The sequence below is a fragment of the Thalassophryne amazonica genome, chromosome 6 (genome assembly GCF_902500255.1).
Source record: "Thalassophryne amazonica chromosome 6, fThaAma1.1, whole genome shotgun sequence".
Classification (NCBI taxonomy): Eukaryota; Metazoa; Chordata; class Actinopteri; order Batrachoidiformes; family Batrachoididae; genus Thalassophryne; species Thalassophryne amazonica.
In genome coordinates, this window is record NC_047108.1 from 120,303,487 (window position 1) to 120,315,885 (window position 12,399).

A 12,399-nucleotide genomic window follows, 5' to 3' on the forward strand; every position below is an offset into this window, starting at 1 on the left:
TGAGAGTAGGGCTGTCACAATTATTACAATATTCGTCAATCGCGATTATTTTTCATATTCGCGATTACCGGGAATTATTTATTTTATCCACAAAGCATAAAACGACTCAATCTGACGTCATTGTGCTGTAGCCTCGCTCTCGTCTTAAGGCGGGACAATAACCAGGAGGCTGACGGACGATTAAAACAGTGGCCATCTTCTTCAAAAGCCGTCTAAAATGCGGAGCTGTCGGTGTGTGTGTCTGTGTGCGCGTGCGGAGTTAATAGGCTGCAGACTGCGAGGGAGGGGGTGGGTGAGGGAGATTGCTGAATGCAGGCGCGACACGTTCAGTGCGCAGCGAGCGCGGAGCAGAGAGAGGATTTTAACCCGAGTGAACATGTTAACAAAATGAAAATGTGGAGCTGCCTTTACTTCTCTCTGAACTTTCTCTAAACGTGTGATTCTGCCGTTACCATCCTTTTCACACCATGTGCGCGTCGTATGCTGAATTTATGATATCATGAGATGAAATAAACAGTCAAATATCTTTAAAAACATATTTAAAAAATGAGAATATATGAATGAACTGAGCCACAAAAAAAAAAAAAACCTGACATGGAGAAGCTGTGGTGATGTTCAGATGCACAGATCACAAAAAGCAGGTGAGAACTCTGAACTTCAACAGCTGTTACTTTCCAAAGGTATTTATTTGTTCAATATGGGCTTAATGCAGTGTTTAAGCACAAAACGTGACTGATAAGGAGAAACAATTACAGAAATGCAACAGAAACATCCACAATTCAGAAAAAGTTGTGACTGTATGTAAAATGAAGATAAAAATAAAAATGTTGCACCATTCCCAGTTTCTCCACTCACAGAAGCCAAACGTTCTTCCAGAGTTGTGTAATTATACTACAATAGTAGAATATAAAGAAGGGAAAAAAAAAGAAAAAACAAATAGACAATATATTCGTCAATCGCAATTATTTGTTTGACAATTAATCGTCTCCAGAATTTCCTAATCGTGACAGCCCTAAATGAGAGTGGGGACTTCGAATGTTGGTAGTATGACTGGTAAAGGGAGAGAGCTGGCTGATATGATGGAGAGGAGAAAGGTAGACATATTGTGTGTGCAAGAGACCAAGTGGAAGGAAAGTAAGAGCAGGAGCATCGGCGGTGGGTACAAGTTGTTGTACCATGGTGAGGACAGGAAGAGAAATGGTGTTGGGGTCATTTTAAAGGAAGAGTTATGTTAAAAGTGTGTTGGAGGTTAAGCAAGTGTCTGACAGGGTGATGAGTGTGAAGTTGGAAATTGAAGGGGTGATGATGAATATCATCAGTGCATATGCCCCACAGGTAGGTTGTGAGATGAAGAAGAAAGATTTCTGGAGTGTGTTAGATGAGGTGGTGGAGAGTGTGCCCAAGCATGAAAGAGTGGTGATAGGAGCAGACTTCAATGGCTACCATGTTGGTGAAGGGAACAGAGGTGATGAAGAAGTAATGGGTAGATATGGTATCAAGGATAGGAATGGGGAAGGACAGATGATAGTTGATTTTGCAAAAAGGATGGAAATGGCTGTGGTGAACACATACTTTAAGAAAAGGGAGGAGCACAGGGTAACATATAAGAGTGGAGGAAGGTGTACACAGGTGGACTACATTCTTTATAAGAGATGCAAGCTAAAAGAAATCAGAGACTGTAAGGTGGTGGCAGGAGAGAGTATTGTTAGACAGCATAGGATGGTTGTTTGTAGGATGAATTTAGAGGTAAAGAAGAAGAATGTGAAAGCTCAACAAAGGATCAGATGGTGGAAGCTGAAGGAGGAAGACTGGTGTGTGAAATTTAGCGAGCAGGTGAGAATCACTGGTTGGTAGGGGGAAGCAATTTTGGACAACTGGAAAGTACTGCAGATGTGGTGAGGGAGACGGCTAGGACAGTACCGGGTATGACATCTGGACAGTGGAAGGAAGACAAGGAGACTTGGTGGTGGAATGAAGAGGTCCAGGAAAGCACAAGGAGAAAGAGGTTGGCGAAAAAGTTTTGGGATAGTCGGAGAGATGAAGAAAGTAGACGGGAGTACAAGGAGATGCGGTGTAAGGCGAAAAGAGAAGTGGCAAAAGCGAAGGAAAGGCATATTGCGAGCTGTACAAGAAGTTGAATAGTAAAGAAGGAGAAAAGGACTTGTACCGATTGGCCATACAAAGGGACAGAGCTGGAAAGGATGTGCAGCAGGTTAGGGTGGTAAAGATGTAGATGGTAATGTGCTGACAAGTGAGGAGTGTGTGTTGAGAAGATGGAATGAATATTTTTAAGAGCTGATGAATAAAGAAAATGAGCAAGAGAAAAGGCTGGATGATGTGGTGAGAGTAAATCAGGAAGTACAAGAGATTAGTAAGGAAGAAGTGAGGAATGCTATGAAGAGGATGAAGAGTCAATCAATCAATCAATTTTATTTATATAGCGCCAAATCACAACAAACAGTTGCCCCAAGGCGCTTTATATTGTAAGGCAAGGCCATACAATAATTACGTAAAACCCCAACAGTCAAAACGACCCCCTGTGAGCAAGCACTTGGCGACAGTGGGAAGGAAAAACTCCCTTTTAACAGGAAGAAACCTCCAGTAGAACCAGGCTCAGGGAGGGGCAGTCTTCTGCTGGGACTGGTTGGGGCTGAGGGAGAGAACCAGGAAAAAGACATGCTGTGGAGGGGAGCAGAGATCAATCACTAATGATTAAATGCAGAGTGGTGCATACAGAGCAAAAAGAGAAAGAAACACTCAGTGCATCATGGGAACCCCCCAGCAGTCTAAGTCTATAGCAGCATAACTAAGGGATGGTTCAGGGTCACCTGATCCAGCCCTAACTACACTCAACAAAATATAAACGCAACACTTTTGGTTTTGCTCCCATTTTGTATGAGATGAACTCAAAGATCTAAAACTTTTTCCACATACACAATATCACCATTTCTCTCAAATATTGTTCACAAACCAGTCTAAATCTGTGATAGTGAGCACTTCTCCTTTGCTGAGATAATCCATCCCACCTCACAGGTGTGCCATACCAAGATGCTGATTAGACACCATGATTAGTGCACAGGTGTGCCTTAGACTGCCCACAATAAAAGGCCACTCTGAAAGGTGCAGTTTTATCACACAGCACAATGCCACAGATGTCGCAAGATTTGAGGGAGCGTGCAATTGGCATGCTGACAGCAGGAATGTCAACCAGAGCTGTTGCTCGTGTATTGAATGTTCATGTCTCTACCATAAGCCATCTCCAAAGTTGTTTCAGAGAATTTGGCAGTACATCCAACCAGCCTCACAACCGCAGACCACGTGTAACCACACCAGCCCAGGACCTCCACATCCAGCATGTTCACCTCCAAGATCGTCTGAGACCAGCCACTCGGACAGCTGCTGAAACAATCGGTTTGCATAACCAAAGAATTTCTGCACAAACTGTCAGAAACCGTCTCAGGGAAGCTCATCTGCATGCTCGTCGTCCTCATCGGGGTCTCGACCTGACTCCAGTTCGTCGTCGTAACCGACTTGAGTGGGCAAATGCTCACTTTCGCTGGTGTTTGGCACGTTGGAGAGGTGTTCTCTTCACGGATGATGCGAAGGAGATGTGTTGCACTGCATGAGGCAAATGGTAGTCACACCAGATACTGACTGGTATCCCCCCCCAATAAAACAAAACTGCACCTTTCAGAGTGGCCTTTTATTGTGGGCAGTCTAAGGCACACCTGTGCACTAATCATGGTGTCTAATCAGCATCTTGATATGGCACACCTGTGAGGTGGGATGGATTATCTCAGCAAAGGAGAAGTGCTCACTATCACAGATTTTGACTGGTTTGTGAACAATATTTGAGGGAAATGGTGATATTGTGTATGTGGAAAAAGTTTTAGATCTTTGAGTTCATCTCATACAAAATGGGAGCAAAACCAAAAGTGTTGCGTTTATATTTTTGTTGAGTATATAAGCTTTAGCAAAAAGGAAAGTTTTAAGCCTAATCTTAAAAGTAGAGAAGGTGTCTGTCTCCCTGATCTGAATTGGGAGCTGGTTCCACAGGAGAGGAGCCTGAAAGCTGAAGGCTCTGCCTCCCATTCTACTCTTACAAACCCTAGGAACTACAAGTAAGCCTGCAGTCTGAGAGCGAAGCGAAGTAGTATGAGGTCCCAAAGATAAGATGGGACCTGATTATTCAAAACCTTATAAGTAAGAAGAAGAATTTTAAATTCTATTCTAGAATTAACAGGACGCCAATGAAGACAGGCCAATATGGGTGAGATATGCTCTCTCCTTCTATTCCCCGTTAGTACTCTAGCTGCAGCATTTTGAATTAACTGAAGGCTTTTCAGGGAACTTTTAGGACAACCTGATAATAATGAATTACAATAGTTCAGCCTAGAGGAAATAAATGCATGAATTAGTTTTTCAGCATCACTCTGAGACAAGACCTTTCTAATTTTAGAGATATTGCGTAAATGCAAAAAAGCAGTCCTACATATTTGTTTAATATGCACTTTGAATGACATATGCTGATCAAAAATGACTCCAAGATTTCTCACAGTATTACTAGAGGTCAGGGTAATACCATCCAGAGTAAGGATCTGGTTAGACACCATGTTTCTAAGATTTGTGGGGCCAAGTACAATAACTTCAGTTTTATCTGAGTTTAAAAGCAGGAAATTAGAGGTCATCCATGTCTTTATGTCTGTAAGACAATCCTGCAGTTTTGCTAATTGGTGTGTGTCCTCTGGCTTCATGGATAGATAAAGCTGGGTATCATCTGCGTAACAATGAAAATTTAAGCAATGCCGTCTAATAATACTGCCTAAGGGAAGCATGTATAAAGTGAATAAAATTGGTCCTAGCACAGAACCTTGTGGAACTCCATAATTAACCTTAGTCTGTGAAGAAGATTCCCCATTTACATGAACAAATTGTAATCTATTAGATAAATATGATTCAAACCACTGCAGCGCAGTGCCTTTAATACCTATGGCATGCTCTAATCTCTGTAATAAAATTTTATGGTCAACAGTATCAAAAGCAGCACTGAGGTCTAACAGAACAAGCACAGAGATGAGTCCACTGTCTGAGGCCAAAAGAAGATCATTTGTAACCTTCACTAATGCTGTTTCTGTACTATGATGAATTCTAAAACCTGACTGAAACTCTTCAAATAGACCATTCCTCTGCAGATGATCAGTTAGCTGTTTTACAACTACCCTTTCAAGAATTTTTGAGAGAAAAGGAAGGTTGGAGATTGGCCTATAATTAGCTAAGATAGCTGGGTCAGGTGATGGCTTTTTAAGTAATGGTTTAATTACTGCCACCTTAAAGCCTGTGGTACATAGCAACTAATAAAGATAGCTTGATCATATTTAAGATCGAAGCATTAAATAATGCTAGGGCTTCCTTGAGCAGCCTGGTAGGAATGGGGTCTAATAGACATGTTGATGGTTTGGATGAAGTAACTAATGAAAATAACTCAGAACAATCTGAGAGAAAGCGTCTAACCAAATGCCGGCATCACTGAAAGCAGCCAAAGATAACGATACGTCTTTGGGATGGTTATGAGTAATTTTTTCTCTAATAGTTAAAATTTTATTAGCAAAGAAAGTCATGAAGTCATCACTAGTTAAAGTTAAAGGAATACTCGACTCAATAGAGCTCTGACTCTTTGTCGGCCTGGCTACAGTGCTGAAAAGAAACCTGGGGTTGTTCTTATTTTCTTCAATTAGTGATGAGTAGTAAGATGTCCTAGCTTTACGGAGGGCTTTTTTATAGAGCAACAGACTCTTTTTCCAGGCTAAGTGAAGATCTTCTAAATTAGTGAGACACCATTTCCTCTCCAACTTACGGGTTATCTGCTTTAAGCTGCGAGTTTGTGAGTTATACCACGGAGTCAGGCACTGCTGATTTAAAGCTCTCTTTTTCAGAGGAGCTACAGCATCCAAAGTTGTCTTCAATGAGGATGTAAAACTATTGATGAGATACTCTATCTCACTTACAGAGTTTAGGTAGCTACTCTGCACTGTGTTGGTATATGGCATTAGAGAACATAAAGAAGGAATCATATCCGTAAACCTAGTTACAGCGCTTTCTGAAATACTTCTAGCCCACTGCTGGGTAGTCCATCAGAGTAAATGTAAATGTTATTAAGAAATGATCAGACAGAAGGGAGTTTTCAGGGAATACTGTTAAGTCTTCAATTTCCATACCATAAGTCAGAACAAGATCTAAGATATGATTAAAGTGGTGGGTGGACTCATTTACATTTTGAGCAAAGCCAATTGAGTCTAATAATAGATTAAATGCAGTGTTGAGGCTGTCATTCTCAGCATCTGTGTGGATGTTAAAATCGCCCACTATAATTATCTTATCTGAGCTAAGCACTAAGTCAGACAAAAGGTCTGAAAATTCACAGAGAAACTCACAGTAACGACCAGGTGGACGATAGATAATAACAAATAAAACTGTTTTTTGGGACTTCCAATTTGGATGGACGAGTCAAGCTTTCAAATGAATTAAAGCTCTGTCTGGGTTTTTGATTAATTAATAAGCTGGAATGGAAGATTGCTGCTAATCCTCCGCCTCGGCCCGTGCTACGAGCATTCCGGCAGTTAGTGTGACTCGGGGGTGTTGACTCATTTAAACTAACATATTCATCCTGCTGTAACCAGGTTTCTGTAAGGCAGAATAAATCAATATGTTGATCAATTATTATATCATTTACTAACAGGGACTTAGAAGAGAGAGACCTAATGTTTAATAGACCACATTTAACTGTTTTAGTCTGTGGTGCAGTTGAAGGTGCTATATTATTTTTTCTTTTTGAATTTTTATGCTTAAATAGATTTTTGCTGGTTATTGGTGGTCTGGGAGCAGGTACCGTCTCACGGGGATGGGGTAATGAGGGGATGGCAGGGGGAGAGAAGCTGCAGAGAGGTGTCTAAGACTACAACTCTGCTTCCTGGTCCCAACCCTGGATAGTCACAGTTTGGAGGATTTAAGAAAATTGGCCAGATTTCTAGAAATGAGAGCTGCTCCATCCAAAGTGGGATGGATGCCATCTCTCCTAACAAGACCAGGTTTTCCCCAGAAGCTTTGCCAATTATCTATGAAGCCCACCTCATTTTTTGGACACCACTCAGATAGCCAGCAATTCAAGGAGAACATGCGGCTAAACATGTCACTCCCGGTCCGATTGGGGAGGGGCCCAGAGAAAACTACAGAGTCCTACATTCTTTTTGCAAAGTTACACACCGATTCAATGTTGATTTTAGTGACCTCCGATTGGCGTAACCGGGTGTCATTACTGCCGACGTGAATTACAATCTTACCAAATTTACGCTTAGCCTTAGCCAGCAGTTCAAATTTCCTTCAATGTCGCCTGCTCTGGCCCCCGGAAGACAATTGACTATGGTTGCTGTGTCGCTAACGTCACATTTCTCAAACAGAGTCGCCAATACCAGAGTTTGATCCTCGCGGGTGTGTCGTCGGTGGGGAAAAACGGTTTAGAAATGTGAACGTGTTGGCGGTGTACACGGGCTTCTGTTTAGAACTACGCTTCCCCTCCTCACAATCACCCAGTCGGTCTGCTTTCTCCGGCTGCTCGGGATCGCATAGGGAAACTAATGGCGGCTAAGCTACCATTGGTCGCATCGACTACAGGGGCCTGGCTAGCTGTAGAATTTTCCACGGTGCGGAGCCGAGTCTCCAATTCGCCCAGCCTGGCCTCCAAAGCTACGAATAAGCTACACTTATTACAAGTACCATTACTGCTAAAGGAGACCGAGGAATAACTAAACATTTCACACCCAGAGCAGAAAAGTGCGGGAGAGACAGGAGAAGCCGCCATGCTAAACCGGCTAAGAGCTAGTAGCTGCGCTAAGCTAGCAGATTCCTAAAGACACACAAAGTGAATAATGTGTAAATAATTTAGAGGTGATTCAGCAGAGGGAGTGCTTTAGTTAAGGCACATGAAGATTACACTGTGAAGCAAATTGTTATGTAGGTAACTAGATCAATCTAACTGCGCAGATTAAACAGCTAACAGATACAGCAAAACACCGCTGTGCTCCGGAACAGGAAGTGATACAATACCGCAGTGAGAGCCAACCACCAGTAGAGGCAAGCAAGAGCCCTTGCTTGAGTGGAAAGGCAGTTGGTCCAGATGACATTCCAGTGGAGGCATGGAAATGTCTAGGAGAGATGGCAGTAGAGTTTCTAACCAGATTGTTTAATAAAATCTTGGAAAGTGAGAGGATGCCTGAGGAGTGGAGACGAAGTGTGCTGGTTCCTATTTTCAAGAACAAGGGTGATGTGCAGAGCTGCAGTAACTACAGAGGCATAAAGTTGATCAGCCACAGCATGAAGTTATGGGAAAGAGTAGTAGAAGCTATGCTTAGAAAACAGGTGAAGATCTGTGAGCAACAATATGGTTTCATGCCGAGAAAGAGCACTACAGATGCAATGTTTGCTCTGAGAATACTGTTGGAGAAGTACAGAGAAGGCCAGAAAGAGTTACATTGTGTGTTTGTGGACTTAGAAAAAGCTTATGATAGGGTTCCAAGAGAAGAGCTGTGGTATTGTATGAGGAAGTCTGGAGTGGCAGAGAAGTATGTTAGGGTAGTGCGTGACAGCGGTGAGATGCGCAGTCGGAATGACAGACTCATTCAAGGTGGAGGTGGGATTGCACCAAGGATCAGCTCTGAGTCCTTTCTTGTTTGCAGTGGTTATGGACAGGTTGACGGATGAGATCAGACAGGAGTCCCCATGGACTATGATGTTTGCAGATGACATTGTGATCTGTAGTGAGAGTAGAGAGCAAGTTGAGTCTAGTCTGGAGAGGTGGAGATATGCTTTGAAGAGAAGGGGAATGAAAGTCAGTAGAAGCAAGACTGAGTACATGTGTGTGAATGGGAGGGAGCCCAGTGGAATAGTGCAGTTACAAGGAGTAGAAGTGGTGAAAGTAGATGAGTTTAAATATTTGGGGTCAACTGTTCAAAGTAATGGAGAGTGTGGTAGAGAGGTGAAGAAGAGAGTGGAGTGGGTGGAGAAAGGTGGCAGGAGTGATTTGCGACCGAAGAATATCAGCAAGAGTGAAGGGGAAAGTTTACAAGACAGTAGTGAGACCAACTATGTTGTACGGCTTAGAGACGGTGGCACTAACAAAAAAGATAGGAGGCAGAGCTGGAGGTGGCAGAGCTGAAGATGTTGAGATTCTCTTTGGGAGTAACAAGAATGGACAAGATTAGGAATGAACATATCAGAGGGACAGCTCAGGTGGGACGGTTTGGAGACAAAGTCAGAGAGGCGCGATTGAGATGGTTTGGACATGTGCAGAGGAGGGACCCAGGGTATATAGGGAGAAGGATGCTGAGGATGGAGCCACCAGGCAGGAGGAAAAGAGGGAGGCCAAAGAGGAGGTTTATGGATGTGTTGAAGGAGGACATGCAGGTGGCTGGTGTGACAGTGGAAGATACAGAGGACAGGGTGAGATGGAAACGATTGATCTGTTGTGGCAACCCCTAACGGGAACAGCCGAAAGACAAAGAAAAAGAAGAAGAAAATAAAAATACTCACTGTAACTTCCCAAAATCAAGATTTTGAATTCAAACTGTTTGGTTTGACCAGAATCTAAGTGAGTCCGTTTATAATCAGAGAAAACCGAATAACAGGCACAGAAAAATGCCCTTTTTGGACAGAAAAATAAATTTAATTTTATGTTACTGAATATTTATTTTATGCTTCACTTTCCCCCCTACAGTTTACACTGCCAATTACCAAATTTGTTTATTTTTCTACAGCCGCACGGAACAGCACGATGGATTAGTGGTTAACACTGTTGGGATCGATTCCCACCTGTGACCTTTTTTGTGTGGAGTTTGCATGTTTTCCCCGTGTTTGTGTGGGTTTCCTCCAAGCGCTCTGGTTCCCGCTCACATCTAAAGGCATGCAGGTTAAGTGAATTGGGAACTTGGTCTCACTTGTAAAAGAGATCTTGATCTAAATGGGACTAACCTAGGTAAATAAATTAATTTAAATGGTATTCATCTCAAATGTTCAAAATAAACAAACATACTATAACAAATACCACAGTGAATGTTTGGCATATTTACGTGATCAACTTTGATCCAATGGATTTATTTTTGAAATTCATTATGTACTTAAAAAGCAAAATGTAAAGATTATTTCTATTGTGGTCATTAAATTACAAACTAACAATAAAAAAGAAACAGAAAATACACTAAGACGAATTAAACAATGGATGAATAATTCGATCTGGTATCCGAATTTATTTTGATAATCTGAGGTTGCAATATTTTTTTTTCCATTTATTGTACACTTTTATATATCGCTAATATATATATATATATATATATATATACTCAACAAAAATATAAACGCAACACTTTTGGTTTTGCTCCCATTTTGTATGAGATGAACTCAAAGATCTAAAACTTTTTCCACATACACAATATCACCATTTCCCTCAAATATTGTTCACAAACCAGTCGAAATCTGTGATAGTGAGCACTTGTCCTTTGCTGAGATAATCCATCCCACCTCACAGGTGTGCCATACCAAGATGCTGATTACACACCATGATTAGTGCACAGGTGTGCCTTAGACTGCCCACAATAAAAGGCCACTCTGAAAGGTGCAGTTTTGTTTTATTGGGGGGGATACCAGTCAGTATCTGGTGTGACCACCATTTGCCTCATGCAGTGCAACACATCTCCTTCGCATCATCCGTGAAGAGAACACCTCTCCAACGTGCCAAACGCCAGCGAATGTGAGCATTTGCCCACTCAAGTTGGTTACGACGACGAACTGGAGTCAGGTCGAGACCCCGATGAGGACGAGGAGCATGCAGATGAGCTTCCCTGAGACGGTTTCTGACAGTTTGTGCAGAAATTCTTTGGTTATGCAAACCGATTGTTCCAGCAGCTGTCCAAGTGGCTGGTCTCAGATGATCTTGGAGGTGAACATGCTGGATGTGGAGGTCCTGGGCTGGTGTGGTTACACGTGGTCTGCAGTTGTGAGGCTGGTTGGATGTACTGCCAAATTCTCTGAAACGCCTTTGGAGACGGCTTATGGTAGAGAAATGAACATTCAATACACGAGCAACAGCTCTGGTTGACATTCCTGCTGTCAGCATGCCAATTGCACGCTCCCTCAAATCTTGCGACATCTGTGGCATTGTGCTGTGTGATAAAACTGCACCTTTCAGAGTGGCCTTTTATTGTGGGCAGTCTAAGGCACACCTGTGCACTAATCATGGTGTCTAATCAGCATCTTGGTATGGCACACCTGTGAGGTGGGATGGATTATCTCAGCAAAGGAGAAGTGCTCACTATCACAGATTTAGACTGGTTTGTGAACAATATTTGAGGGAAATGGTGATATTGTGTATGTGGAAAAAGTTTTAGATCTGAGTTCATCTCATACAAAATGGGAGCAAAACCAAAAGTGTTGCGTTTATATTTTGTTGAGTATATATATATATATATATATATATATATATATATATATATATATATATATATATATATATGTGTGTGTGTGTGTATAAAATGTACTGATTTGTTGAACTGTTGAACCACTGGTTTGTTAGTCTTCTTAGTTAGTTGAACTTATCTTTATTAAGCTCCTACTATTAGCAAACGAAATAGCAAAGCTAGCTTCTCGATTTACAATTAGCGTTGACAAACGAGCATTTTATTTGGCAAAAAAAAAAAAAAAAAAAAAATAAACGACGGTTAACCAGTCGTAGAAGGTGGAGCGGTGATTATTAAGTAAACGCTTTGCTAACTTACCTGGTGGCTATCTTATAAATCAGGGCTCCGCCGGCGACAAACGCAGTAGCACCGACTCCACTGTACAGTAACTCGGGATAATCTAACAGAAGCCGATTAAAAGTCTCCATTTCCATCAAAATGAGCGGTTAGTAAACTGATTAAAATGGATTAAATGTAGTGTTTGTTTATTTTGTCGTAGTAGTAATAATAATGCTAAAGAAGGCGCGTGCACGCAGAAGAAGCGGGCTTTTGTTCACGCCCATAGAAAACCGGATCCGGAAACACGAAAAGGCGGCAGCGGCGGCCACTGTCAAGTTAGACAAATTTACAGCAGCGTTAACAGGAACACAGAAAATCAACTTTTGTTAATTTTATTTTCCTCCCAAATAAAGTGCAAATATATACTCACTGGGGTATTGCCAGGTTGTTATCTAATTGGTTGTTCAATCAACAGGTTACACTCTAGTTGTAACATTACAAATAACCCATTTGGTAATTTCCAGTCATTCCCACATGAATATTCTGTTAAATACCAAAAAACACTGAAGGAATATTGTTTAAAATGAATAGAAAACAGAAAAAAAGAAGTGAATTTAGC

At 41.7% G+C, this 12,399-nt stretch overlaps 1 protein-coding gene across 1 annotated transcript in view; it reads right to left on the reverse strand.

The window, feature by feature from the left end:
• tmem201 (transmembrane protein 201) overlaps positions 1-12,061 on the reverse strand; it is a 43,836-nt gene extending 31,775 nt beyond the window's left edge. Inside the window, 1 exon segment of the mRNA XM_034173279.1 lies at positions 11,820-12,061. Coding sequence (XP_034029170.1) covers positions 11,820-11,935 — 116 coding nt within the window. The 5' untranslated portion in view covers positions 11,936-12,061.
• Positions 12,062-12,399: the final 338 nt, after the last annotated feature.